This window comes from Spodoptera frugiperda, chromosome 8 (assembly GCF_023101765.2).
Source record: "Spodoptera frugiperda isolate SF20-4 chromosome 8, AGI-APGP_CSIRO_Sfru_2.0, whole genome shotgun sequence".
Classification (NCBI taxonomy): domain Eukaryota; kingdom Metazoa; phylum Arthropoda; class Insecta; order Lepidoptera; family Noctuidae; genus Spodoptera; species Spodoptera frugiperda.
Window position 1 is genome coordinate 4,723,294 of NC_064219.1, and position 27,250 is coordinate 4,750,543.

A 27,250-nucleotide genomic window follows, 5' to 3' on the forward strand; every position below is an offset into this window, starting at 1 on the left:
TCACGGCCGGCTTGGTGACGTCAGAGGCGAGGAGACGTTACAACTGTATAATGGATAACTGTATAAGGTTTATAAAGACTTGGAACATGAAGGCTGAGTAAGGTACCAGACTTGTTTGTGTCTTACTCAAGTTACAAAACATCCTTTGTATGTGTCCACCCTTATCATATCGAAATGTCTACAAGACATGTTAGATATCTCATGTCCACCTACGTTGAAATAAAATAAAAAGAGCTTCATAACAATCGACGATATTTACAAGAAATAAAATCGGTCCTGTTCTGTAGAATCAACAACCATTCAAGAACTATATTTCAGACATTTATCTGTGATAGCATTTTCATGCTTAACCTAAGAACCACCAGATTGTTACTGGTGAAATCTGCACAAAAAATGTTTAGCAGTTTTTGAGTTTATCGCAAACAGCCAGACACGGCGGCAAACAAGGATTAAAGGATATTTTGGAATTTTGTACAAAACAATTTGCGTCCAACACGTTTTACGGTAAAACTGCGGGTCACTTACCCCTAAAAATATATTTCTGGAGGAGTCAAAACCGGCTGCGTATATGCGGCAGTTGTTGACGTCGTTACGGTCTGCTATGATGCGGCAAGCGAACCGTGATATTGTACTCTGCAGCACTTTTGTATCGCCACTTTTATCGCCAGCCACTGTGTCCATCACCACGAAGTCTATCGGGGATTCCGATGATCTACCGATCTGGGGACAAACAAACAACAGTTGAAATAAATGGCAAATATAAATAATGGTGTTACAATTTGTATGTTAATGAACTAACTGTTCACAAGCGTTGCATTTCTAGGAAGATGTCTACTAATTAGCAATGCAAGTCTGTGATAGACGCAATTTTATACTCCTGAACAAGTTAATGGCACTGTATACCAAACGATACGGTCAGTAAGAAATACGTCAATCGAAACGACATGCAAAATAGCACTTGGAAATACCGAGCTATCAAAAAAGATAGTGCAAAATAAAATAAAGTTGAAGTGATAAAGATTTGGAATTTCCGCAACGCATGTAGGCAGTTTTTTATGAACGATAACTCTATAATGAGCTCATGTTTAATAAACAATATTTTTTATAACCAAAATATTTAATCTAGATTATCCTTCAAAATTAATTACTTAGCAACAACGATTGGCAGACATCGAAACCCAATTACTCGAGTCTTGATTTCTTAATGAAAAAAGTCGGGTGAAGAAATTGGACGTGACAAAAGGTTTTTTATTGAACTGAACGGTGATTAACGAGTATCCTCAGCTCAGGCATCAGTATCAGAGAAGTGTGAAGGCTGCGTTACGTCAGCCGTTCCAAAGAGTGGGTGCAGCGCTCTGATTGGTAATACCGAGGAGAATTCGCGAACCTCCTAGCAAATGCTCCTTAAAACCTCAAAGTGCATCAGAGGCCAAAGGAAGTAATATAAGAATTAATATTTCATATAAAATTATTTTGTTAGCTATAAACGATTCGCAACAGAGATTACCCGCACCCATCTAAAATTTGCCAATTAGAATTTCCTCTCCAAAACATTTCCACTAATTGATGGTAACTCTGAGTAGATTTTAGTTTTATAAAGTATAAGATTGTGGTTATTTTCGGAAAGCGGTCTCCAATTTGACGTTTTTATCTTGAAAATATTTAACAATTTCGTCAACGTCGTCGTCCTATTTATCGTTTGGCAATCATGCGCCTTATTTCATGAGCCAAATGGGACGTCAGCATCATTTTATTTTTGTACCACCTCCAAGCATTGTATTTACACATTTTAAAGTATTTTACATGTGTAACGTGTTTATTATGTTACTTTCAGAACTGAAAACATTCAAGTGATCCTCAATTAATGCTTGTTTGCACGGATCGTTCTCGAAGCAACCTGTTAATTCCCAATTACGAGAAATTGGAAATTCAATTTCTCTCCATGTTACGTAAGATGGAGTTCAATTAACTTATAATAACTTTAGGAGTTAACGGGCATAACGATTTTGATGGAAATATGTATTTGAACCGTGGCAACCATTAGATTACGTACTTGGTTACGAACAAATCGCTGAAGATAAGCGTTGAAGTGTAATAATCTAAATTACAAATTGATCGGGTAGGTTCACACGCGTGATCACGCACATCATGTTCGATCTGTCCGCGGCGTGAAGACAATGGGTACTGATCCGTCAACATCGGTATTTGTTGCGTTAAATGGTAATGTTTGCAATATTGTAGCTGGTATATCGTACTCTAGCATAAGAATGCAGATTAGCGTGATCGACGCCGCATTGCCGCTGTTGGGTAACTTGAGGCAAGCGACGAGGCATTTGCGTCACGAGCCCGCCGCGGCACAGGCCGACGCCGCATATATTACGAGTACACGAGGCCCTGCATTATGCACTTGTGAAATTAACTTTATGACAATCGATCCGATGGCCTTTAATTCAAGGCTGAATAGGAAATGGAAATCCTTAAGTATAGTAATTGTCTGGTTCTTAAGAATCGGTTATATGCTAGTTAGTATCGATTCTAAGCTTTCCAACAACAAGACATACTGACAAACATTCTTTAAGTCACTTTCCCAAAATGAATTCGAAGTTTGCAGTTGCATGAATCTGCTCCACGTAATACAATCGGTTGAGTTGCTATGCGAACTGCTATTGGCTAAAACATCATTACTTCAGTTTTATCGTGTCTAAATTCAATCGGAATGGCACGAACCCTATTGCACAGCGACAGCTGCGTCTAGGTTTCAATTGAGTAACGTTGAATATTTTTTCGTGTAAACCACAGAATTGGATCAGCGGGCGTGACGAGAGAATGAAGATGGTGGAGATTACACGCCATCCGGTTACCCATCCCGTTATATACTGCGAGTTGCGTCTAGTGCGTCTGTGGTTTAACACCAAGACTAATCTAATCTGACCACGGTTAAATATTAACCAAAACAATCGATAATTACATCTTGAGCAAAGAGATAAGAGCCGTATCACACACGGGTATAGGTCGTGCTTCGAATGTGTATAGTCCGCATGTTTGTGATTGCGTACCTAACTACGTACTATTTCTAATATTTTTATTGCCATTCCAAACGCTATTTTAAACTCATCTGTTAACATTGAAAACAGATTGGTGACAGATGATAAAAAGACTATCTATCGTTCAATATGAAGCAAAAAGAACATTGTTCCTGAATAAACGAAGGTCGAATACGGTCAAGGCTTACTGTCGGAACCGTGTTATGTAAATTCCGTTAACACTATAAACAATGCACATTAAACTACCTTATAATCAGCTATTCCGTCTTCCGAAGTGTTATGCTACGATTCGGCAGAACTACAACGAAAACAGTAGATATCCATTTACAGGTACTTGTGTATTATTTAACAGAATCAGCTGTAATATTAGAAGTCAGGCTGCCATATTGGTGTCTGCTATCAGTAAGGTAATGCAGTGGCCACCAGTAACTGATACTAGCTGACCACAGTCTGAAAAGTTAGACGCAACTACCTACGTAAGAAAACCACAACTAAGCGAGTTTCATTAGAAACATACTTTTTTAAATGATTTGACATATTTATTTTTTCATTATTCTTTCCGAAAGGTAGTCTAGACTAGACGTGACTGTCGAATTAAAATTCTACGTGGTTCTATAGAAGCTCGTAAGAAAGACTTATTTGAATCGTTTAGTCCTATAAGGTCCATTGTGCTAGAGTCTGGCACGTGCTGCATCCTTAAGATTGCTTCCAAAGGAAATTCGATTTCCTTCTACTAGATATTGCCTCCAGTGTTATTTTCGTCCAATTTCAGTCATAGTTTATGTGAAAAGCGTATTGAAATTGAATATTAAACTAAATTTTGTCAATGTGGAGCCGGTTTCTCCTCGTAAACAATTGAATTTACCGTTTTCAATAATGAAGCCATGTAAGGGGAAATAAAATTCCCCCTTTAAACAAATTCATAGCGACCGCAGGTGTGAGCGGTTAATACCGGGGGTTGTTCTTCAAGCCGGCAAGCAATGAAGCCTCCACTCGGAGGTAATTTCCTTTACATAAATTCGATACTGGCGTTATCACCACGCTTCGCTTACTTTATAAACTAATTTGAAACAGGGAAGTGGATATCACGCGCACGGTGAATGCCATTTGACTGCCATTATCATTGAAATAGACATTGTTTTTGTGGTGGAAATTTTCAAATAACCGCCTTCAAAAAGTGATACATTCTAAATAGAAAAACAAGATCATTATAAGCAGAAATTTTACTATATTAAAAGTGAAATGAAACAGCCTAAATTCATAAAAACGTTATGAATGTCCTGAACCAAAACAATTGCACAATTCTCGAAAATACCCTCGTTCTGTAGAAAGTACTGGCAGTCGTCGGTTGGCGCCATTTACCTGCCCGACGCCCGTACATTCATCTGCTTCCTGTTATTCGGCACTCGGCACTCAAAGTGGGGACAAAAACTCAGGTACAGAACAAACACCATTAAAGCCATTGTTCGTACAAAATTCACTATAATTTTTCGGTAAATAATGAAGAAACCGTACATTCCACCAGTTTTCTGAGGCGTCTATTTTGTTCTCGTATAACAACAGTTTTGAGAAATTGCAGAAGTTTTTTCCCCGTAACGGATACTCGGTCTACCGTGTAGTATCCATTCATATGTTACGATCGGCACATAGTTTTGACTTACGAAGGGATGCCAATGCTTGTTGAAGCGCCGTTCAACAAAGTTATGGTGCAGATTATGCTCGTACAATTCAACGCTTTGAAAGAATTCCCATTAATTTATTACCGCTGCAAATGATTCGGAAACGGTATTACCTTTTCAATGTCTGGCAATTTCAGAAATATTCAATTCATCTTGCGATTGGACATTGAATTACCCATCATTAATTTTCCGAAAGCTTTTTCCAATAACGTTTATTTGTAAAGTAATTACGTACAGCAACGAAAACAAATGCGTAATTGAGTACGAAATATATCAAGTGGATCCCTGGCTTGACAGCGTTCGAACAGAGCATTCGATCGGTCGTAGGCGGGACGTAGGCGAAGATGGAGGCTGCTACACGCCGCTATCTCCAAAACATTCAGTATACATAATTAAATCACATTATCTGAACAATGAACCTAGATAATTTGGCTTATTCTAATCCAATCTGCATAATTAGATTCGTGCCAAAAAGGAACGAACTATTATAGCCCCTGTATGATCCAGATTTTATCGGCTGTTATAAGCACAGTAGCCTGTTTGTGCTTTTATACGTCCAATTACTTAACGTATATGAAGTTTGCATTTACAAACACTGAACGTGTAGTCTAAGTTAACACTTTGAGTATAGTTTCGCAACTACATTATGTTCAACACAGCCAATATAAAGCTTGTTTGTATCTATCACGTAGTTCCTTGCATGTCACAAACATGTTACGGCACGTGTTCTGCTCAGTTCATCTTGCTATGTCGATATTCGAATACATTGGCCAACCTGGATTTTCAGGAATTGAGCTCCAAGCTATTTTAAGCTTTATACCTTACAGATTCGGTTTACATTTCACGTTTCGTATATTAATATTAAATAGCTTATGAAAACGTGAATAAAGGAAATTGTGCGGGGTTCCCGTTGTTCGCGATATGCCGCTGGCTGACTGTCAACTGTCAATAGACAGCTTCCTCCAATGGAGGACGTATGAACGGAAGGCTTTTTGAAAAGGTCGAAAGTGATTGACGTAAAATGTGAAAGATGTCGAATTTGTTGTGTAGAATCATGAGAATAGGTGGCCATCTGGCTCTTTTAGCGTGTCATGTCCATTACGACAATTGTGTCGTTTGATTGACCAACAAATATTCGAAAATAAATGTTTAGCTGACCTCAACCGCACACGGTTTTCATAGAATTCTATTTGCGTGATTTCTTATTAATCACTTCTTTTTGCTGATCGAATAAAAAATATACAAAAACAAGCCTAATTCTGGTTAGTCGACGAGAAATATGTAAGTACATACAATGTATCATCGGAAAACGTCACGTAGCGACCACATTGCCATCCTTGACACAAAGTTAAACCTACATAATTTCACATACATTACGAAACTGCGAAGTTCCGTTCAATTTTGAACCTGTAAGGCTAATGTCAATTGAATACTGCCTACACAGACATTATGCTGCACTGGCATGGAACATTCACCATCAAACAACCGATAATCAAGTAGCTAGGCAAAGTGCAGTGTGTGCCTCGGGGTATTGTGTGTTAGCTTGTCAAACAACTTGTTCGTTCAGATCGTATGGTGAAACTAACCATGACGTATCCGGGAAGGAATTAGAACTCAGATCAGATTCCTTAAATGATTTGACGTAAGAGAAACGGAATATCTGAATCATAAATTCTTTTGTGACGTAGATATCATCAATCAACATTTTTATTTTAACCAAATACAGAAAAAGTTACCGAATCTGTTTGTAATTGACCACTTGAGATTCTTAAGAGGAAAAGGTTTATTATGTAAGGAAATATGTTAGTCAAACTGCCATGCCTTCCGAATTTGTCTTAGCAGTTAGAAGTTTCTTACAGAAGTTACATTCTGGAAACTTCTGAGAAATTGCACCAGCATTGGTCAAGCAAGAAGCTAGTGTGGTACAATGCCAGGTACAGATAGATATTGGACGAATTCCGGCGCACAATGAGGTCGGCCCACGCGAATGGCGCGAAATGGGACATCCTTCGTTCTAGTTGCACGAGTTGCATTGTTGTTTCGCAAGCCACGCTCGTAGTAGAGCATTAATTATATTAATTTTGTTTACACAATGATCGGTACTTTCAGCAGAAGCACCTTGAATTATTTTCTAATTAAATTCTAGTTAACGAAGCGTTTGCAAAATAACTGTATTTGGTTTTAACGTAACTGGATTTCGAAGTGGAATTTTGTTCGCCTCTCTAGTGTTATCTGATCCTTACTGTAAAACTATTTTACCTCGTTAAAATACAAGTGCATACTAATATAAAAGTAAGTTTTTAATTATAATTACGTGAGATTCATGATGAAGTAATTTATTGGCCATTTAAAATAAATTCAATAACTCTTGCATAAATTATTTATAATTACATAGCATGTTAGTTACCCCGCACGACATTAGGGGAATACGTTACACACGACAGTGTGAACGTTCAATTTCCCTAATTAAAACCAGATAACATTTTTGGGTCTTCTACAATGACGCATTACCAAAAACCCAAGCGAAATGCTGAATCATGGAGTTAAATCTTTCAACATCTGAAACTGGTATTTTATAAATGCTTACGTATTTAGGAAAAGGTGATTCTTTAAGTCACACTTCATAACATTTACGAAGAAAAACAGTCAGACAGTTTAAATAATTATTGGGTAATCCTGATTTTTATTAAATCAAAAATAAAGGCTGCGTAATCTTATTCAGGAGATAAAATAAAATTAATTTTCCCCGGACACCATATTTTGTGGTTTAAGGTTTTACCTATAGGTAACTGAAAATATTAGTAGTTCAATGAGTACCTATGAGTTAAATTTACCTTCCTGACTAATTATAACAATGACGGGAAACAGGAATCATTGAACCTAAAATATCAAAAAAAATATAATAAAATGTATTCAGTATTTTCCCGATGGAATGGCGTTGGGGGATTCCAATACGGCTGGCGTGCGTTTACTTGAATATCTGAATATTATCGAATTGAATAAGTTTCGAGGCACCTGTACAATCCAGGGTAAAAATCTGTTATTTTCTGACTTTACTTTATGTGTGACATTTGATTTTATTCACAATTCTTCTATAAAAATGCTAGAAAAGTCTGTGGTATTGTTGTAATGCTGAATACAAGGTAGGTAGCCTAGTCAAAATTACTTTGACATGATTATTTGGTAATACGCATGGCGCACACATTATCTCCTAAGTATGTGTAATTTACGTCTCGTTGTAGGACATTAGATACCGTCGCGATCCCAGCATTGTCTTCCACCACTTGGCCTTAAGGTACGAGGGTCAGTACGTAAATTACCGAACACAATATTTAGTAGAAAAACCTGTGAGTACAATACCTACAAAACAAACGTCCTTTACAAAATAAAATTATCCTCACAATGATTTGTAATGAGTGGCTGAATGTTTATTGTCCACACATTCGCACATGTTCACGACAGACCATCCCAATTCTCGGCGCCATTGTCCTACGAACAAAGGCTATTTCCAAGATGGCCGGCGCTAAGTACAATCATATCCAAGTCCTTTACTTGCGATCTTAAAAAAAAATGAAATTGCCTGATGGTTTGCAGCGTAAGGAAGCGTTGGAAGATGACCCAATTTGGCGTCTCCATGGTACTAAATGGCCCCATTGTCGAACCCAGCACCGCGTTTCAAGTGTGAAAGTGCTTTGATTGCATTTAAACTTTGGTGTGCTCTTGTTATGTTTTGCTTTTAGTGAAATGAAAACGATTTGTCGCCCAATTAATTATCGGCCTGACATTTGCAACGCTTTCGTATGTTGGGCTATAAGCTTAAACATTCCAATGAATTAACTAAATCGTATAATTTACCACGAATCTTATTGAATTATTTTAAAGCCATCTTCGATTTAAAGACTGAATACAGCAAATGAAAATGAATTACACGGTAAATAATAAATCAAGCACTGTCCTAGATTGAAATGAATACTAAGAAAAAGTCAAAGTAAATGAACTTCAAATGCTCCACAAAACTTCGGGACGGTTCTAGGCTTTTATGTGTTCAAACATTAAATGTCGATGACATTAGTGCTACCTATTATAGACAACAAAAATCCTATGTTCCAAAATGACTACACAAAGTTATTATGTTACAATATTTAGGCTCTACGTGTCTATTGTACTTAAACATATTCAATATTTTGTCTATTGTCTGCTTAATGATTCACAACTTAATCAATAAAGTCTACACTACATGAGGTCAATAGAAAGTGTAAGAAATGTTTAATGGATCTACTGATCCACCGATATTAGGTAGACGATATTTTTATGCAAGTTGATATGTGCATTAATAAACTACAAGTGACGCCTATTAGGGAAGTCGATTCAAGTGTCAAACCGTTTTACAGTCGACCCACAAGGAGGTCAAATGCACAAACCTAACGGCACTCTTATAATAGTCTTCGTGTGGGGAATGAATTATGGACTATGGGTTGTTCCGTTTTTCACGCTATATCGTCCTTTACTAAATTACCGTCATCAGAATTCCCTATTGTTTTTTTATTAATTCGACATTTTGCATAAACGTCATTTTAAACAAGAAATTGTTTTAAAATGACGCTTATGCAAATGAGTATCAAATTATAGATGTATCGAGATAAAAATATCGATTATGCGGTCCACGAAACTGGCATTGGCTTGTAAACTTTAAAGTAAAAACAATTTGAACTTTGCAATACCATATCATTAACATTATGAACTTTCCGTGTAGTTTTTTGGGCATTCCATAACGGTATTTAAATGTTGGATAAGAAGTGTGATGTTGTTTTATACATTAATAATACTAATGCAATAGGGAAGATGACTAATTTTTATTTTAACGTCCGTCTGGTATACTATTTTAAAACATTAAATAGGTATTTTTTATTTTCTAAGGAAATATATTCTTTTGGCGATTTATCAATTCGAAATATCGCGTGTGACGTCAATTTTGTCAATTTTACGTGTGTTTTATACTTAGAAATGACGTAGTAAACCACCATTCCTAAACTTTGATTCATTTTATCCAAGTATTGTTTTCCTATAGAACAAAATAAAAAACTACGTGTCTAATATTTCTTTTATTACCTTATTGACGTTCTAAATAGATTTTTACTTTTCATACCCCGTCATCATGCCTATTGAGTATTGAACGAAACAAAATCAGTGAAGTATACATTCTAGGTGAATCATGTATCTGCATTCTACATTAATCAGTCTTAATGTTTACGGCAAAGACAATAGAGCGGTGTTTCTTTTTTCCAGCGTCTGTCTAGTGACCTAGAAGACGGTGATAATATAGAAACTATTCACTGAACCGTGCTAATAAAGGAAGGAATAGTGATAATAAGACAAGATCAAGATTACGGCCGAGTTTGTTGTACATATTTTCTTCTCAGAGCAATAAATTAGTGAACTGTTATTGTTATTAATTTTGAAGAACATATACCAGATACGTACATAGAAATGAATGAAGATTTTGAACCGTATTAAGTGATGTCAATTAAGAAAAGAATATGATCAAGACGAGTGTGTTCAGATGAGCAGTATCTTTCGTCTAGACGTGAGAGATAATGAAGGTGGAGCGTCGCGTCTTCTACTTATCCTAGGGTCCGATGAACCGTCTCGCCGCTGCCCCCTACCGACGGTACCCTTACCCACCCCATTGAGACATCTAGGTGAACAATCTCCCAAATATTAAAGTTCATTGTCTGTGAATCCGATACGAAAGGTTATTTTTTGGTATTTTATATTAATGTACGGTTAAGCTAATCACGGTTGAAATTACTTGGAACTCTCCAAAAATAACAAATTAATGTATTCGTATGAATGTAAAGGTTTATAAAAACGAGTTTATGATGCTCTCATTAAACCAATGGCTACAATAAAAGACATCTGTTTCAATAATAAAAGAAATTTCGCAAACGAAGTGTAAATACCGTGACTATTCCTTATTATAATCACGCTAACGTCCAAAGCAAACAGATTACTTAAATCTGTTTCATATAAAACATGCATTGTTTATTCAAACAACACGAGCTGTTTACACAATGTTTGACGGTAATTTAAAAAGTTTCCATTTTAAAACCGTATAAATAGTCTTTTGTGAACGTTTCTGGAGCTTTCTGGAGAGAAACACTTCATTAAAAGATAAAAGGGAAACTTAGACTGGAAAGCACTTTGTTATAAGAAAGTTTTGTTCTTAGAACAATATCGAAACAACCTCCAAACTTCCACTGGGTGAAGTATTGCTTCAATTTTAGTCTGCAAGAGAGTAAGTTATGCGGTTTCCCTGGGAGTAGTAGGACAGTATTAGGCTTGAGGTATAATGGAAAAAGTTTCAGTATACTAAACATGCCGCCGACGATGATAAGTATGACCCCGCCTTCGTAAAATTGCAGTTCCACGTTATTTGATTTGCTTTGTAATTTAAATGCACCTTAGATTCTTTGCACATGCAAACGGAAACGTGGTTCTTGCCGTGCGACTACAAAATTATCAAAAACCCAATGAGTTTCCAACACGGTATTGTAACTTATGTTATTACAGCCGTAAAAGTCATCCGAAAAGAATACTTTCGCCAGTATAAACGGGATATTTTCTGGACAGCGGCCAAGGCTGCACTCTCGATGATAACGGCGAGGAATTCTGCAGAGGGCTATTTTGAACTGTGATAAAGGTTTTGTTGAATTATCGGATATCCGAGGAGATAACTTCTTGTATACATTTACTTAAGTATAATAAGTAACAATTTGGGAAAGCATTTACTTAAGACAGTCCTTTCCATAATAGTCTCACTGTATTGCATTTTACTATTTCAATAGTACTAGAATAGTAAATTTTTACGTGACATAATTTAGATTAAATTCATGAGAACTAAAACCAGTTCTCTTCGTGATCTTGAAGGTTACACGAAGATAAGACATAAGTGAAAGTAAGTTAACCGGGGCGGGGTGAACACGTAGCAAATATGTGCACAAAAGAGACGGCGAACCACCGTTAGATAAATGGGCAAACCACAACATGATTTCCGAAGGAACCGCAATAAAATCTCCATCTACTAACATAATTTAACCAGAATCGAGGACTTTAGAAACTAACGAATGGATCCCCAACGAAACCCTACTATCGCATGAAACTGAAATTGCAACACAGGTCAGATTTACTCCTAAAATGCAAATAAGACTTGGTTGTAAAGCAACCGGTATAACCTTGAAAATTAAAATGTTTGTATTTACTACAGAACAAGTTCGGTGATGGACGGCTGCTGTCGTGTCACGTCGTATGCGGGTTTATTTAATAAGTACTTTGGGGTTTCCGAGACGTCGTGAGGCGAGTAAAGGGTACTAGAAGGTGGCAGTTAAGTACCAGTCGCAATTATCTAGATATGAGAATCAGCAGTTGATTGCAGATCGCGGTTGTCATGCCACGATATCGATTGCGGCGGGTGTTGCGCGCCGGTCGGCCCGGCGACGTCCTTGGCCCGACCACGCCGTCTCTTACTCCCACCCCTGGCCTGACGTCACAGCTCACACCCCACCCTCGTTGACATGCGGATCGGGTCATCTGTGACGTCACGTGTCACCCCGTTAGCACCACCAAACATGATGCATCACTGAATTTTTATGACTACCGGCAGCAATGTCAATCAGCAGTAACAGGGTTTTGTACAAATATTTTCACTATGCCCAGTATCGCGAGGAACGGGCAATCCATTTAGCAGGATCGGAATTTTTAATTTAATCGCTATTCCAAAATTTTTAGGATGACGAATTCCAAAATGAAATCAACGACAAGCTACTTCATATTTCACCCTTTATGGAATGAAAATAAATTACATTTTCCAACGTTAAGAGGTTAAAAATTATGAATTTATCATCGCACGCTGAATTTATAACGTCGGAAACTCATCACTGGCTCGTTTATCGGTATTCATTTCATTCAAGCCGTTCTCAAAACTTTGTGGAAAGAAGCATTCAGTTTTTTATTGAAGTTAAGTGTTTTGCAGTTATTTATGTATGAAAAAGCATTTAATAAGTCATTCCTCCGTTTAAGGTTTACACACTTATGAATGACTCACATTTTATAGACTTTTTTGCGGATATTGCATATCATAAAATAAAACAAATATACTTACAAACTTTACATATATTTGTTTTGGCGGTGTTTGTATTATTTAAGTATCAAATATTGAATTTGTAATAATATTTTATGATATCATCGGCCTGTGAAAGTCATATTTTAGTGTTATGTTTTCCTTAAGACGTAATTTGCAGAGAAACATACCTAAAATACGGACATTAAAATTAGCAGAACATATTTTTCTAACGCTGAAAAACAATGAAGCATTAGTTCTGTGTCATTAGGTCATTAACCCGTTTGTTCTAGAGGTGTGGCACATAAATCCATCGCAAGATGCCGTCGTGCACCGTTCACCTCGACTGTATTATGAAGGAGCATTAGCATATTTACAAAAACTAACGAGACCTAGATCTCAGGCCAACGAACTTGGAGACACACAAACTATTAAAATACTGTAAATATAGCTTATAGTAGCATCATGGATGGAACACGGCCAACGTCTGATTAAATATAATCAGCAACCCCGGTAGAGATTGTAAGTGATGATAACTTTAAATGGTGTGGCTGTGAATACCCTTGCCTTTATGTGATGCTAAACATCAAAGAAGTTTTAATAATTGTTTAAACAATTGAAAAGATTGTATCTACAAGATTTAAACAGACACCAAGACCTTGTCGAAATCGGTCAATGCTTATATACTTCGTTGTAGTTTGCAGATAATAACAAAAGCCTAGACTCAGTAAGACGCAAAAACCGTCGGTAATGCTAACAATTTATTTTTTACAGTCGTAAACAAGTTTTGATCGATGAATTCTGTTAAAGAAATAATCCAGATGAAATACGGCGCAGAAAAATATGTAATGGAACAAGATTACGAGGCTCGTGTTGTGATCTTATTGAATATGGATGGATTTTTTCCCGCGAAATGAAGGATATCATTCACGACTGTTAGCATTAGTGTGTATCTAGGCGTAAACAATGACGCGCTATATGCTAATGTTTTGATCACTTCCGGAGCGCAGTATGCCACTGGTCACTCCAAGCAAAAATAAATATTTATTTTGGTGTTCGGATATGATTTTACGGCAAGTTTGCAATGTGTAAGTGGTAGCAACAATGGAAATGGCGCTCAATCAAATGAACAGGATGTGGAACAGTGCGTCGACCGCGGCGGCAACGAACTTCAACGCTCCATAGAAATTAGCAAGTGCGGCTGCGTCAATTGCCAACAGATTAAGGTTTTACAACAACGGTTTGGAACAAACAACCTCGTTAATATTACAGTGGAGGTGAACGGTTTCAAACAGTTACAGCTGTACAAAAACAAGAAGATCCGCAAACAAAGGCCAAAACTATTAAACGACGCTTAATTTAACTGCGGCCAATCTTACTCGGTGCCTTTACTTAACTAGTAATAACGTTAAGAGAAAATAAATATAGATATTTACAATAGAGACAGCTGTCAAGATCTACGCATCACAAAATCGTGAGCAAATAACGTTATCATAAACTATTGTTGTTGATCAATTTCACTGGACGTTATCATAGGCGAGTGTTTACTACATGGTGTGATAATGTGATTGTGGCTCTGCATGGGCTCAGCTCATCAATGACGCTCGTAGGGACCAACGCATTGTTCTCCCGGGGGGCACTAACCCATATGCGCCGATTAGATATGAGACGCCACGACACGCTGCCGCCGGGTAAACACACTGCCTCATGCGCAACGCGAACGCGAATCGTAAACAACACGATTTATAACAACAAACACTCTGACACTTTGCAAATAATTTTATATTAAAAAAGGTGGGACCCTTGTGGCCCAATTTCGATGCCCAATTTAATTATTCAGAACGTTACAACATTAGGCCGTTGACGTTTCCATTTGAGACGACATGATCGCAGCATTTATTTTGGCACCAACCCAATTCTTTTTTCTTTATAAAATCTTGTTTTAATCAAAGCATTTCTCATAGAAAGGCTTCGTGTTTCTACTAGCGCATTGCGAAATTTTAAAAGCGTTTCCGAATCGAGGGTGTTATCCATACCGGTGTAGATGAAATACGCGTCCCCATTTAGCAATCGCATATCAAGGCTCATTGTTTGTGCTCGTGTACCACATTGTTCTGATGTTTTGTAGTGCAAACAGACATCGTCTGGTGCCCGATAAGAGGAGCTGACACGAGGGGATCTTGTAATATAATTTCGAAACCAAAAGCTATTTCAGTGCTCCCTTAATGTTGCAATGTGTATAACAAACGTGTGAGAACACGTAGGTGTGTGCCCATTCTCCAAGGTGCTAGAGAGAAAGTATTTACGGCCATGTATAGCCTGTACTAAACTCGACGGATCAATTAAATGTGCGTAGTAGTAGTAGCTCTCAGCCTACTACCTACTACCCATTGAGTAAGCGTACGCCATTTACCTCAAGATTAACTTGGAAAAACCACAATTGTATAGCGGACAAAGGCAAATCCTGTTGATATTATGTCTTTAGTCACGTGGCTCAAGTATGGGACAGGTATAGTTTTTTTTTTTACTTTTAAAATCAAAGCAAACAGTGAAATCATTCGGGCCTCCCATAGAGTATTAATGAGAGTCAAAGGTCAAATAAAATTGAAATGTACTCTGTCACATTTTAGAAAAACAAATGGATCTGCCCAGCAACGTTCACTTAAGATTGTCTCGCACCTAAGCGGGCCCTAAAATATTCTTCTTGAATGTCACTGAATAAATTGAGACGAGACGAAACACGCAACTGCCATTAGACCGAGATAATTTGACTTTCTCGAAGGTTTATATTGGGATTTGAAAAATTAAAATTGTATGACATACCTGGAACATATCCGTGTCTGGGTCTTCTGTGTATTCGACGATAACCGCTTGGCTGCGGCTGAGTGTGTAGGATATTGAGTGTTGGCTGGCATCGAGGATCGCCTTGCTGCTGTGGGGAGTCTTGACAACATAGTGTTTGGACCGCCTCACACCATTCGCAGACGGTCGTCGATACAGCACGAATTTGCTTCGACGTCGACCTCGCTCTCCGGCTGGGAGGTATCCGTTGTAACTGAAATAATAACACTTTCTTAATATTTGAAGGAAAATTATAATTATTTACAGTAAGTTATTTTCATCATTGGAAAGTACCAACTTTGAACCGAACCTAATTTTAGCAAGAAAATGAAAGGAAAGGGTTACATACAACTCGGGAAGTTATTTTGAGACTTCCAAAGCTACGAGATTTTTCGGCAATACCAAATGCCATTTGTCGTCAAGATCAGATATTATCAACAGATGTATTTGGCAATGACATTGGAACGATGACCTTTAAATGTAATCTGTGAGAAACTACGTATTACGTATATTCCTGAATGGAATAACTTTGTCAAACTATCTTCTATTCATAAATGATTCCTGAGGTCAGTATCAGGTCTCAATTACAACAATAAGTGTTTTACGTATAGTTTAGTTATAGCAATTATATGCATTAATAGTCGATGGGAAAGGTTAAACTTCCGTGAGAATTCAAATCGAACAATCGACGCGTACTTTGTATCTCTGGCTTCTATTCCCACAGAGAACAAACCAAATAAATCTAAGACTTTATTTAGATAGTGAAAATGTTTAAAAGTTAAAATGGAAGTAAGTTTTAAATTACATCATTTACATAAATATTTACAAATCGATTGTTTATTTACGAATTCCAATAGAACAAATGACTGTAGCAGTTTCAAGTTCACATCGCATTTAAGACAGGAATGACGTCAAAATTATTGTTACGACTTGAAATGTAAGTAAGCTGCATACTTCAGTAATTGAATTCGAGTAGTTCACGGTGGTATGTAGAATTTTTATAAAAGTGTAAGAAATCAGACAATGTTGACGGCTCGAAGCATGGGAAGCTGAACAAGTGCAAACCTTTGTGTAGTGTTATATAAGTCTGCGTAACACACTATCTGACATAAGACGTTTTTGTTAAAAACTTTATTCTCGCGGATTCCCATCAGATAAACCTTGTTTCCGCACGCATACTGAGTTATTTTCACCTTAGACAAATATCTGTATAGCAAATACCTATTTCCACTCATTATCGTTTGGTTAGTTTTTTCTGAATAAAATTACTTCTCGATATCAACTGGGTTTATCCACCAGTAAATAGATTCGAACTGCTTACATCATTATGTGAAGAATGTGGTTAATAAAAATTGTCCTGTACTTATACATTATTAATGAAATTGGTTTCTTATGGAAAACAATTTTCTCATCAAGTAAAATATTCAAAGCAATCCAAATAATCAAAGGGAATCTCGGAATTCAATAGTACCTAATGTAACCTTGGTATTCGAAATAGAGGCAATCAAAACTTCCCCGACCTATGGTTTCACCCCGAGGCTACTGTTGTGAAGGAAAATTCACGTTGTATTCAATATAATTAACCACATTAAGGTCTCTAGTCTACAATTTGTGGTTGCTTAGTGACCAAATATAGAATAGAGAGGTTGAATAGATTGGTACAAACACAGCTATTATATGAATGAATGCCTAAGAAAAACAAGAAACAAACAGAGAGAAAGCAATGAATTATGTCCGAGCAATAAAACGGTTAAATTGAGTAAAAGCACTATTGTTCCCGTTAACAGCATTGGCCAATCATAAATCGGTACAGTTACACAATACCTAAACGATGGTCGATAGGTTTGGACTATCTTTACATGTGTACATGGTGTTCTATAATTCGTACACGAAACATGTAGAAAGCTGGTAGTTCACATGTTTAAAATAGAATAGTTGCCACATTGGTAGGGCGTCGTCGCTGGTAGGAAAATCCTATTATGAATAAATCGATCATGACGGACACATGAGTCCTCAGCACCCCTTGTAGGCAAACGATTGCATTACTTAAGGCAGTAAGAAAATAGGGATGGTATAGCGTTTCACTGTAATGGAATTAGTGCGCTCGCATGCTTGTGGTTACGCAACCTGCAGCTAGGGGCGATCGTACAGTACTATATTGAATAATATATCTTAATTATAGACAAGTTTGTTGTAGATTGCAGCTCGGAATAGAGTTCATAATATAAACATGGTTTAATACAAAGTGGCTTTATGCAAGCACTAACGAATTGCGTGTTTGTACAAATGGTATAAACACATTTTGCGCGATTTCTTTATAATAGTAGTAGTAAAAAACTAGTATAAACCAAATATTGAAAGGCCTGGATCTGGTCAAACAGGAAAATCTATTTCGACAGTACTGAAAAGGGATAAGTACATACGATATTTTAGATCAACAAAGGATAAAACAGTATTGATTTGGAAAGTAACGGCTGACTACCGGATTACGTATTATGATGCATCGTTTTCGTCCTTTTTCCCTTCCCTGATATGAACCCGAGTTATGAAAATTTTATTAGAAGGAATCTGTGGGATATTACGAGCCCACAAGGGGAATGATGTATTGAAGCTCTCGCTTCATTTCATTCACTTGAGTTTGCTATATCGTAGGGAGGGTAGTGAAATCAAAATCATGTTCTTCGAATCGAAGTAAGAATTTGAGTGTCTGGAAGATTTTCAAAATATTTGAATGATTGATTACACAAAGGTAAATTGGTAGATTTTGAGGTTAATCAAGTACTAGTAATAAATTGGAAATCACTTTACTATATTTTGGGAGAAGGAATCTTAATTTTCTTGTGCTAATCATATCTGGATTTCTTTTCAATGTGGAGAATCCCAACAAATGCAGATTTGATTACTTTTCGAAGATTCCGTCGTGACGCAACGGTTTTTGGAAAATTTGTTTTGATGTTTCATACTATGGGAAGAACCGCATCCTAAAATGTACCTAATTTATCACCACTCAGTTATGAAACGCTTTACTGCTTACAATAATCAGTGTACAGATTATTAGGAATACTGACTGAGTCAAGACAAGATAAAGAATAAGATAGATTTGAAAAAGATACAAAAGTTTTTTGATGAAGTGAACATACCAATCAAATCGCCCACAGTATAAATCATGACGTTATTTCCTTTGAAAGGTACACAGCTCTATTATAGAAAAGAAAGTGATATCAATTATTTAGACTATTTTAAGAACAGTGTCAAGATAATTGGTAGGAAGACGAAAGCGATCACATCGGTCGATTCCAATTAAACCCAATTGTATCTTAAAGTCGAATGTCACGGGTCAAAGAGTAAAAGTACCGCATTGATTTAATAATATTGGTTTTCTCGAATTCGTTACGAAATATAAGTGTTTTACTATTTTATCGTTCTCGTGGAAAGTGATTTCACGCTCGCGTTATTACATTTTAGTGAAGTCAGCCACTTTCGAATACCTTGAATTGTGCGCAAACAAACCCTAACGTCTATTTTTAACCCCATTTTTCGCGAAATTGTAGTCTGAAATATAGGTACGCCCACTCTTCGCATTTTATATTGTTAGACCTACGTAATAGGCGAGGATATTGCCATAAATAACTTGGGTTCAAATACGTACTGGGTACTACTTGAGAATATGAATACCGAAAATCCCTACAATACTTGTCTGATCGATATATCAACCGTACGACAGCCAGACTAAAATGATAGACGTATTGGAAATAACGTGCCATCAAACCGATTTTAATCACACCTAATCTGTCAGCTAGAAATATTCCGATGATGCGGTACAAGTTTTCATTTTAACGTTTTTATACGTTCATTTTCATTGTTAGTTTGTTGAGATAACACTTTGTCATGGCGACGACAGAGATGAAGCACGCTAATCTCTAACACCAGGCTGATGACACTGAATATAAATAAGATTGCAATAACTGGGTTTTCTATGGATATTCCTAAATATTGTTTACTTCATAATATTAACAAATAAGAGTTGTTTTGTTTCTTCTTGGTACATAAATCACCTATTCCGAAAAATCCATAATCTTATGATAAACTAAAAATGTTGGTAACGAAAGTACAAACTACATACTACTCGTATAACTAATTTAAATATTTTTATTACATTTCAAATACCAGACCGAATAGTCCGCACGTTTTCGATATCGTGAAAAAACTTGTGCTCCATGCACGTGATCGAATACTGTGATCAAAATAACTGAAAACAAAGGCAACGTTAGCACAAGCCAAGCGAATTCGTTCGACCTTTGTGCTCAATTAACTGTAAATCAAAACAAGCTAACATCTAAAGTTTCAACAAACTTAGACTTCAAACAATTAGTACTGAAAACTTCGTAACAAAACCTTTCACAGCTCAATCAATAAACTACTTGGTTTAACTCTGGAAGTGAAGTCGGTGCCCGGTGCTTCACAATATTTTCGGCAAAATCGAAGTACATAATTAAGCATCCGTTAGACGAAAAATGAATTAGAAAACGTGTTTTTCTGTCTACTGTGTACGGAACATGCCAAAGGAATATTAATAGTACACGAATGAACGGTTATGCACATGCATACAAAGATATAAAGTAAATTATTCGGTGCCAAAGAAGCGACTGCGATGAAAAATAGCTGGGTTGGATTATTTTGGAATAAACTTAAAGGAACTTGAAGCCCTGAAGATAATGGCATCGATAACTCCACATTGAAATATGGTGTTTAAACATTTAATTGACCTTAACGACACCTACGAAAGTTTACAAAGTATTTCTGGACGACCACACAGCACCATGATGTAATAAATAACAAGAAGCGATTTAGCTTGTTATGATTTTAACGCATAGACGGCGAGCTATTTTGGCAGCATCGCCCGTCTCGCAGAGTTACTTCCGCACCACACATCACATCTTGTCTGATACAAAGAAACAAGTAAAGCATCCAAATTACATCAGTCGGCTGTAAACCATACGGGATGTCTACAGTAATGGTTACAGCATTTTACTACAATAATAAAAAAATACTAGTAGCGCCGTTCATAGATACGTGTGTGTACATTAACAGAACATTAAAACTGGCATACTAACCTATTAATCTGATAAATTTGTTGCATTTAATAGCCGATATTCGAGAGAATATGCTCGATGATGTAATGGTTTAATTCAAATTCAGAATGCGCGAGCGGAATCTGTACGGCAGCGTGAGGCATATCATTAACATTGAAAATGAACAGTGACTTTGGCAGTGGGCAGTAAATATGGCAAAGCGAATACGTTACCAAACACTTAACAATCCCAGTACACAGAAAGTTCGTGATGAAACGAGAAAATAGCGTCTGCGCCATATTCGTTTGCGTACATAATTAAAGACCGGAGTTACGTTTCAGCAATGCGAGCCCCGTCGCTATTTCCACTCTTCCTCTCACATCAAATTTAAATCACACATGCCTTGTGTCTGGCTTGTGTATTTGGGTCAAAAAACGAGCCGTAACGAACTGGAGGTAAATTGCTGAAACGTGACGTTGAAGAGAGATGTTCCATGTTCATGACCTCTACATAACATGAGAAACCAAGTTTTGCGGTCAGCTGGTCTTGAACTCGATATACTACGATTATTATGAATTCATGTCATGACCGTGATTATGAGAATCCACATGCGTGCTGTAGATTACAGAAACTAAGTGCGTTGTTTGTTATGATCATGGCGATAATTTATGCAGCTATTCGATGAATAAAGGTGTTAAGTGTTAATATTAGATCTCAAAGTTGTGTGTACATTTCGGTGCAGTAGCAACAAAAGCACATTTTCCTTGAAGACGACAAAGTCATGGCCTTTCATCAGATGATAATAAATGCAATAAAATAGAAAGTGCGGCATTAATGCTGTACGTGTAAGATATTGTAAACATTCTTCAAAAGGCAAGGCATGCACGATAACCGCTGTCCCTGAAGATTAAACAAGACAACTTTGTCTTAGTGATGTCATCAGACAGACCATCCACACATAAAGTAGGATGTCTGATTGGTTTATAGCCAGAACTTGTATAGATAAATTGTCATTTAACTGCAAATACAGTATATTAGACGGTTATAAATGTATTCGCTATGAATATGAAACCTGGAGAACTCGTGAAAATTTTGTATCAGTGATAAACATTTCCATATTTATTCATAAGAAGACGTCGGAAGTTTCCAAAATTCGATGTGCATTATGGCAGGGAAGGGACTTAGGGGTCTTTTTCTATGTCACGGAAATATATGACAAGTATTGTGCACAACCCTATCTAAGGGTAGTCTAACTTGATCGAGTGTCAGTCAATCACAGTTTGAATGTTTTGCTACTCAGGAAACCCCTTTTGCTTCAAGTGTCAGATACGTCGGTAAGGGCCCTGATGTACAATGAAAACCTCTTCACTAACAATAGAGTAATTTAAGTTGTGCAACATTTTCTCGTTCAACGACCGATAGCGTAGTAAAAATCTTGAGAAGAGACGCAAATGCTAGATAAACAAAAATTTCACCAAGAATGAGGTTTTCTTTAGCGGTACTGTTTAGCTCACCGGCAAAAATATGATAAAAGGTAACAAAGGTTCTTTGTTACTTTGAACATGTAAGTAATAAGGACAGAAGCCAGTTTTGTGATTGGCATTCGTTTCCAGCTGAGGAGATTCTATTTAAAGACAAACAATCAACCGCTGTTGCGATATCAACAAGAGCAGAAGTAGAAAAGACAGTTGTATTATTATGATACATAAAGATGAACGTATAATTACTGAACAATGGAATGTTAATATAAATCATTTCGTTTCAAACAATACGGAAGTAATGGTAAAATGTATGCAGAAGTGATTGTTTTCTGGGTTATTGAATATTATGAAGATGTTGCATGAATAATAAATAAACGACTTTGTATGAAATGGTCAATGTTTTGTTTAAGTTTCTTTTGTTTAGTTGTTCTGATGTCTATCAGATAAACTAATTCTATCCAGTTTACAATGACCCATCTTGCTTTTGGTTTTGTTAACCTTTACCACACATAAAATGCTTCGTCATCTAATTTTCTTCTTGACTTTAGCCTTGCTAAAGTCAAGAAGTTGTTTTTTTTATCTGATAGGGAATTGGCAAATCATTTTGCAAGACAATCTGGACTGTGTCGTAAAATTGATGTTGATTTGCTTTATTTCTGTTTTATTATTGAAACGGAATGCTTCGCTTTTCTCCTTTTGTTTTAAAAAGAAACCGTAAAACGTTTTATGAGTCCTTTCGAATAGTATTATTAGGAGGCTATTAAATCTATTTGTGATTAAAGACGAGATACATATATTATATTGATTAATGTTTTATTTAGTATCAATTCTAGTTACCATAAGCACTTTTTGTGGGTAATCGTGGCTGTTGAGTTCGACATCAAGAAATTATTGCGACATTTTAACCCGTAAGGACTCGACACGAGTAATTTTGTTCGACGCGGTAAATGCAGCCGTAGGCGTAGAAAATAAACAATCGAGAGCAAGACGAACAAAGGAAACTCAGATAAACAATAACGTAATTACGTTTATCAAAGCTCTTATCACAGACGCCTCAAACCATTAAATCCAGACATAGTCGGAACTCAAATCAAATTGAGACCGGAAACATCTGTAGGCTGGCAATAAAATTCGTTCAAGTGATATAATGTTGCCAACATTCATGTAGGTAATTAGGTATTTAATGCAACTTTGTGGTTTTTAAGGCAATTAATCACTATACAGTTGTGACTGGTCTGGATTTCCAAGCTTTTATACGAGGTGACATTAACAAAACGTGGTATGTATCATTTCGAGGTCAAAAAGAAGATTACCGTAAATAATATCCACGGTTCTACATGCTTAATGGATTATATTGATTAGATTTATTGCTTGCGTGCAATATGGTTCAGAAAAATAATGTTTCAAATGAATTCGGGGATTCCGGCCTTTTTTGCCAATGGCTTTTCGTGGGTAAACCGAACATGACGAAACGGGATTTTCTGGACTAAACAAAGTATTATTAAAGGTAAATCGACATACTTTTTAATGTGCTATAGCTATCAGACTTCGTATTCATAAAATTAAAATATGTTCAGCTTAACATACTTTAATGACATCGTTCTACTTTTTTGTAGTGATATGTTTATTTTTAGCATTTTTATAAGAACAAAATTAACATATTATGTAGAGAGGTCTTATAAGAGTTCTTCTCGACAATAACATGTGTTGCCTTACAAAAACGATCGCCCGAGAATAAATCTCGTTTCACCGTGCATTGTGATTTCTGATTGTATTATAGAGTCTGGAATGAGCAAAGTGCAGGACACAGAGTAGAATCCAAATGGAGTAATAATCTTTAACGATTGTGTCGGGAATGACATAATAATAAAAGCCACTGCAAGCTTCGATCAATAGTTATTGAAGACAGCAATCAACTAGTAACTAGTTTCGTTTGTGTGTATTTGAATGACCGAAAATTATTTATATTATCCATCTTGCACGTCAACCTACTGTAAGATCAATAAAATACCTCAAACTTTACATACAAATTGCGTAAGTTTTGTTAAGGTGTTAATACATGATGGATTATTTATGAATACTCCATTAGGTCTCTATTCCGTGTCGTGGTCTACCATTATTGTATAGGTATTACATAGTTATGTACTAGGTCAGGTCTTGCACTCACACGCTAACCTTGTTTGTTCTGTTTGTACATGACCGGACAAAGGATCATCACTTTAAGTGCCTATAATGACTTATGATGACTAAATCAATGTTTGATTAGTTGCCTTAATTTGATAATTAAAAAAAGAAACAAAACACAATAAATAATACTGATATGGTTTGTATACAAAAGTGATAGTTGAAATTAGTACTTAGGTACTTAATGAGTACTAAACGAACACCTAGCATAATAAAACGTCTTCAAAATACAACAGACGTTAATGAATACATAGAAATCGGTAGACAACCATATAACATGGCACCAATCACCGTATGTGGACAAGTAAACAAAATCAAAGAGACCCTTCTCTTTACGTACAAGGACCATACTTCCAACGCATCGTACCATATTCAAAGCAAGATAATTGGAAGGAGATTGGAAACTAACTTCTTCCTGATATTGTATTCTGATTTCAGTGATTAGTTGCCTTATTCAGCGTGTTGTCAGCTGAATGTTGCGACACAACAATTTATATTCCTTATCAAGCGGCTAGACGGAGTTCTCAAAGGGATCGCAATACTATACTCGTACAAACAAGAGTTCGTTGCCTCTTAACATCCGATTAGCATCTTACAACATTATTGGGTCTTTATAAATTTTCGGGCGCGCTTTGATAAAGAAAACAGGGCTTTAAGAAGCGTGGAGACATGGGTTCGACACGCAGCGCCTCTCTCAGGAATTTTAATATAAAATGGAAGAGGGGCATTAACAGACGCTTTCTACTGCGGAACTATACACATACAATATGGGTTGGCCCCAGTTGGTCCCTAGTGAATTCGAGAATTGTGTTGCGGGTTAGTTATTTATAATAAACTAAATGATTGGGTATGAGGAAAAATACTTTCAAGTATTAACTATGTAGCCTTTCCGGAAAGCAAACATAATGTTATTTTCTTTCTAAGTTGAAAGACAAAAGATGACAACTTACCCGAGTATAACGAGTTCTCCATATTTGATGAGAGGCTTTGGTTTCTGTTCCGAGCCGCTCTCGCCGGCCTCCTCCAGTATTGGTGAGTCCGCACTGTCCGCAGCACTGAAACAATACAAAATATTATGTAAACAATTAATACAACCAAGATTTATTCAAGTTAAAAAGAGAACAAGAGAAAGATTGGTAAGTTAGGAACAATGTTCATATTATCTCTACGCACGTCTAATACAAACTAACATCAGCTTAACAACGTAAACAATGTCATGGTTATGAAGGGATCATGTTTTAATAAGCCAAGCTTTGTCGGGCTAGTCATCAACAGGATTACCACCCACAAGTTTTATTGAGTATGCGTTCATGTACTTCCGCCCAAGAGATCTCATTGATATGACGGGTCAAGCCTTTGCATCGGGCCCAGAAACTGGTTCGAGACAGCTGTGGGTCAAGATTAGTGGTAAATTATAACCACGCCCGTAGGAACTGGTTGCGTACGATGCACCGACACTTATGCAAGCCACATAAAGCTAACAATTACTAAAGTTATTAAAACAATAAAACGTTCGTAACCCTTTATTTACGTCTATGATGTAATTAAACGATGTCTAACATTTTGCAGGCATAGGATACACTTTGTCCTGAACCTAAAGGCAATTTTGTGTGCTTTGAGTGCTTTATCGATCGCATCGACGATAAGTTATCGCCTGCCTGCGAACTAGGCCACTCTATCTTCGAACATATACTTTCAGCAACCATGTATGTACCTGTTGTCGGCGCAGTTCTACTATCGCTTTTGTTATGATTTGTGACCGATTATTGTTTGTATGTCAATGCTATAATTACAACGACACAAAGAAATGATATGTAATGGCGCCGTTCATAAAAATATAACAAATTGAACGAAGCAGAGGATAGCAAGGACAGCGCCGGCCACAACGTCCCTGATTACGGGCACGGGGTCAAAGCCCTCATCTCCCGCCACCCCCTTCTCTCCTGACTCGACTATAGGACACTCATCTAATGCCGACCCACAATTACTGCGGCCCAACATTTAAATAATAACACTCTCTGGACGGTCCATTGTCGATATGGAATATTAAATCATTTGAAACAAAGGCGGCGAGATTTCTATTGCTCTAATAACAATCACCGCTTTTAAATTGAGTCAGATAATCTAGATTATAGTCATTCGTTAGCAATGGTTCCTAGTTAAAGTATTGCATAAAAACGCGGCGGTTCATTCCGTGACACTAACAATTAACTTCATTTGCATGTCTGACTATAATATTTTCCGCACGATTCTTCCGCTTGTCTCACCTTTGTCTGGTGTTACAATTTTTGATCCGATTTACATATGATATCTTCTTTTTGTGGAAAAAGTGAAGTGGCAAACAGAAGGTAACAATGGACTAACTTAGCGTTATCGTAGTAATATTTCTAAGAATTACTATAGAGGTGATTCACGTCATAGTTCCTATCGACTACAGCACCGACTGTTCGGCACACTAAGCACGTGGCGATAAAAGGCTACGTTGCATCCGGTTTTGCCGCAACACACCAAATGCGTCGAATGTGGGAACGCCGGAAGTTTACGAAGAATCACTCCTACACGACGAGAATTCAGTTGACTCATTTCATAAAAGACAAACGCATGGATATAGTAAGCAAGATGATACAGTATGTACACCTACTCAATGTGGACGCAACTTGATCATGGATCCAAACCAGTTTTTTACGTCCTCGTAGTTTCAATGAAGTTACCTACTCTCGAAATTGAACGAAAATAACATTGTGCTATTGTATCCCTTGTTGTGCTTGTACTTTCACCATCCGTAGTCACGATTTCAAGGTTTAAGCTGTCTTGTAGTCAGATACAAACACTT

General features: G+C 36.8%; 1 protein-coding gene across 2 annotated transcripts in view; it reads right to left on the reverse strand.

Annotated features, from left to right (window-relative positions):
* LOC118275291 (protein pellino) overlaps window positions 1-27,250 on the reverse strand; it is a 48,311-nt gene that overhangs the window by 11,594 nt on the left and 9,467 nt on the right. For both annotated transcript variants that reach the window (XM_035593201.2, XM_035593202.2), the window contains exons 2-4: window positions 25,368-25,472; window positions 15,663-15,894; window positions 526-720 (exon numbers count right to left, since the gene is read on the reverse strand). In XM_035593201.2, the coding sequence (XP_035449094.2) occupies window positions 526-720; window positions 15,663-15,894; window positions 25,368-25,472 (532 nt within the window). The remainder of the gene's footprint in view (window positions 1-525; window positions 721-15,662; window positions 15,895-25,367; window positions 25,473-27,250) is intronic.